Genomic DNA, 685 nt, shown 5'->3' on the forward strand with positions numbered 1-685 from the left:
TGTCCAAACTAATGTGGTCTCTTAAGAGGGTTTTTGGAACCGAAACCTCGTGTCACCTTTAAAGCTACTCATTATAAATTGTAGGCTCCTCTGGCAGGCATTTATTTCTTTATATCTTTTAAGCAATGCTGTAGCTTTATTGATACACACCAAAGTTCATGTTCAATTTAATTACGGGGAGGCCGTAAGCAGGACCTCCAGCCTTCAGTCTGACTATTAGTGCACAGACCTAGATCACTGTAAGCAGGAGACTGTTTTGCCATTTTCTCTTTCGTTTTAGGAGGTAAGCATGAAGAAATGTCCCTCTGGATGGAGTCATCACGAGGGCAGCTGCTATTTCCTGGTGGTGAATCACAAGGTCACCTGGAACACTGCTGCTCAGGCTTGCAGAGAACAGTAAGAGACTTCTCCAAGTGAATGTGTTTGCTGCGCACTGCTGTTGCCCTGAGCTGAATGTTGCTCTCAAGACCGAGTTCCTTCGAATTAAGCACCACTTTGGTTGTGCTGCACAGCTCCCCAAAAAATAGAACAAGCCCTGGGATTCAGGTGCAGTGGAGGATAGAAATATTATTAGTCTCATAATGTTTAAGGTGGTGATGCTACCTTATTCATAACATGACGCTGTCCATCTGCGGTGAGGATGCTTTCCTAATGGGAGAGTTAGTTTGGGAGAAGAGAAATAGAG

At 44.2% G+C, this 685-nt stretch overlaps 1 protein-coding gene across 1 annotated transcript in view; it reads left to right on the forward strand.

Moving 5' to 3' along the window:
- Nucleotides 1–283, forward strand: part of LOC104080246 (FRAS1-related extracellular matrix protein 1-like) — a gene marked incomplete at its 3' end in the record, with an annotated part of 23,805 nt that extends 23,522 nt beyond the window's left edge. The window contains exon 15 of the mRNA XM_009582569.1: nt 281–283. Within this exon, the coding sequence (XP_009580864.1) occupies nt 281–283 (3 nt within the window). The remainder of the gene's footprint in view (nt 1–280) is intronic.
- Between the last annotated feature and the right edge of the window lie 402 nt (nt 284–685).

This window comes from Fulmarus glacialis, unplaced genomic scaffold, assembly GCF_000690835.1.
Source record: "Fulmarus glacialis isolate BGI_N327 unplaced genomic scaffold, ASM69083v1 scaffold36137, whole genome shotgun sequence".
NCBI classification, from domain to species: domain Eukaryota; kingdom Metazoa; phylum Chordata; class Aves; order Procellariiformes; family Procellariidae; genus Fulmarus; species Fulmarus glacialis.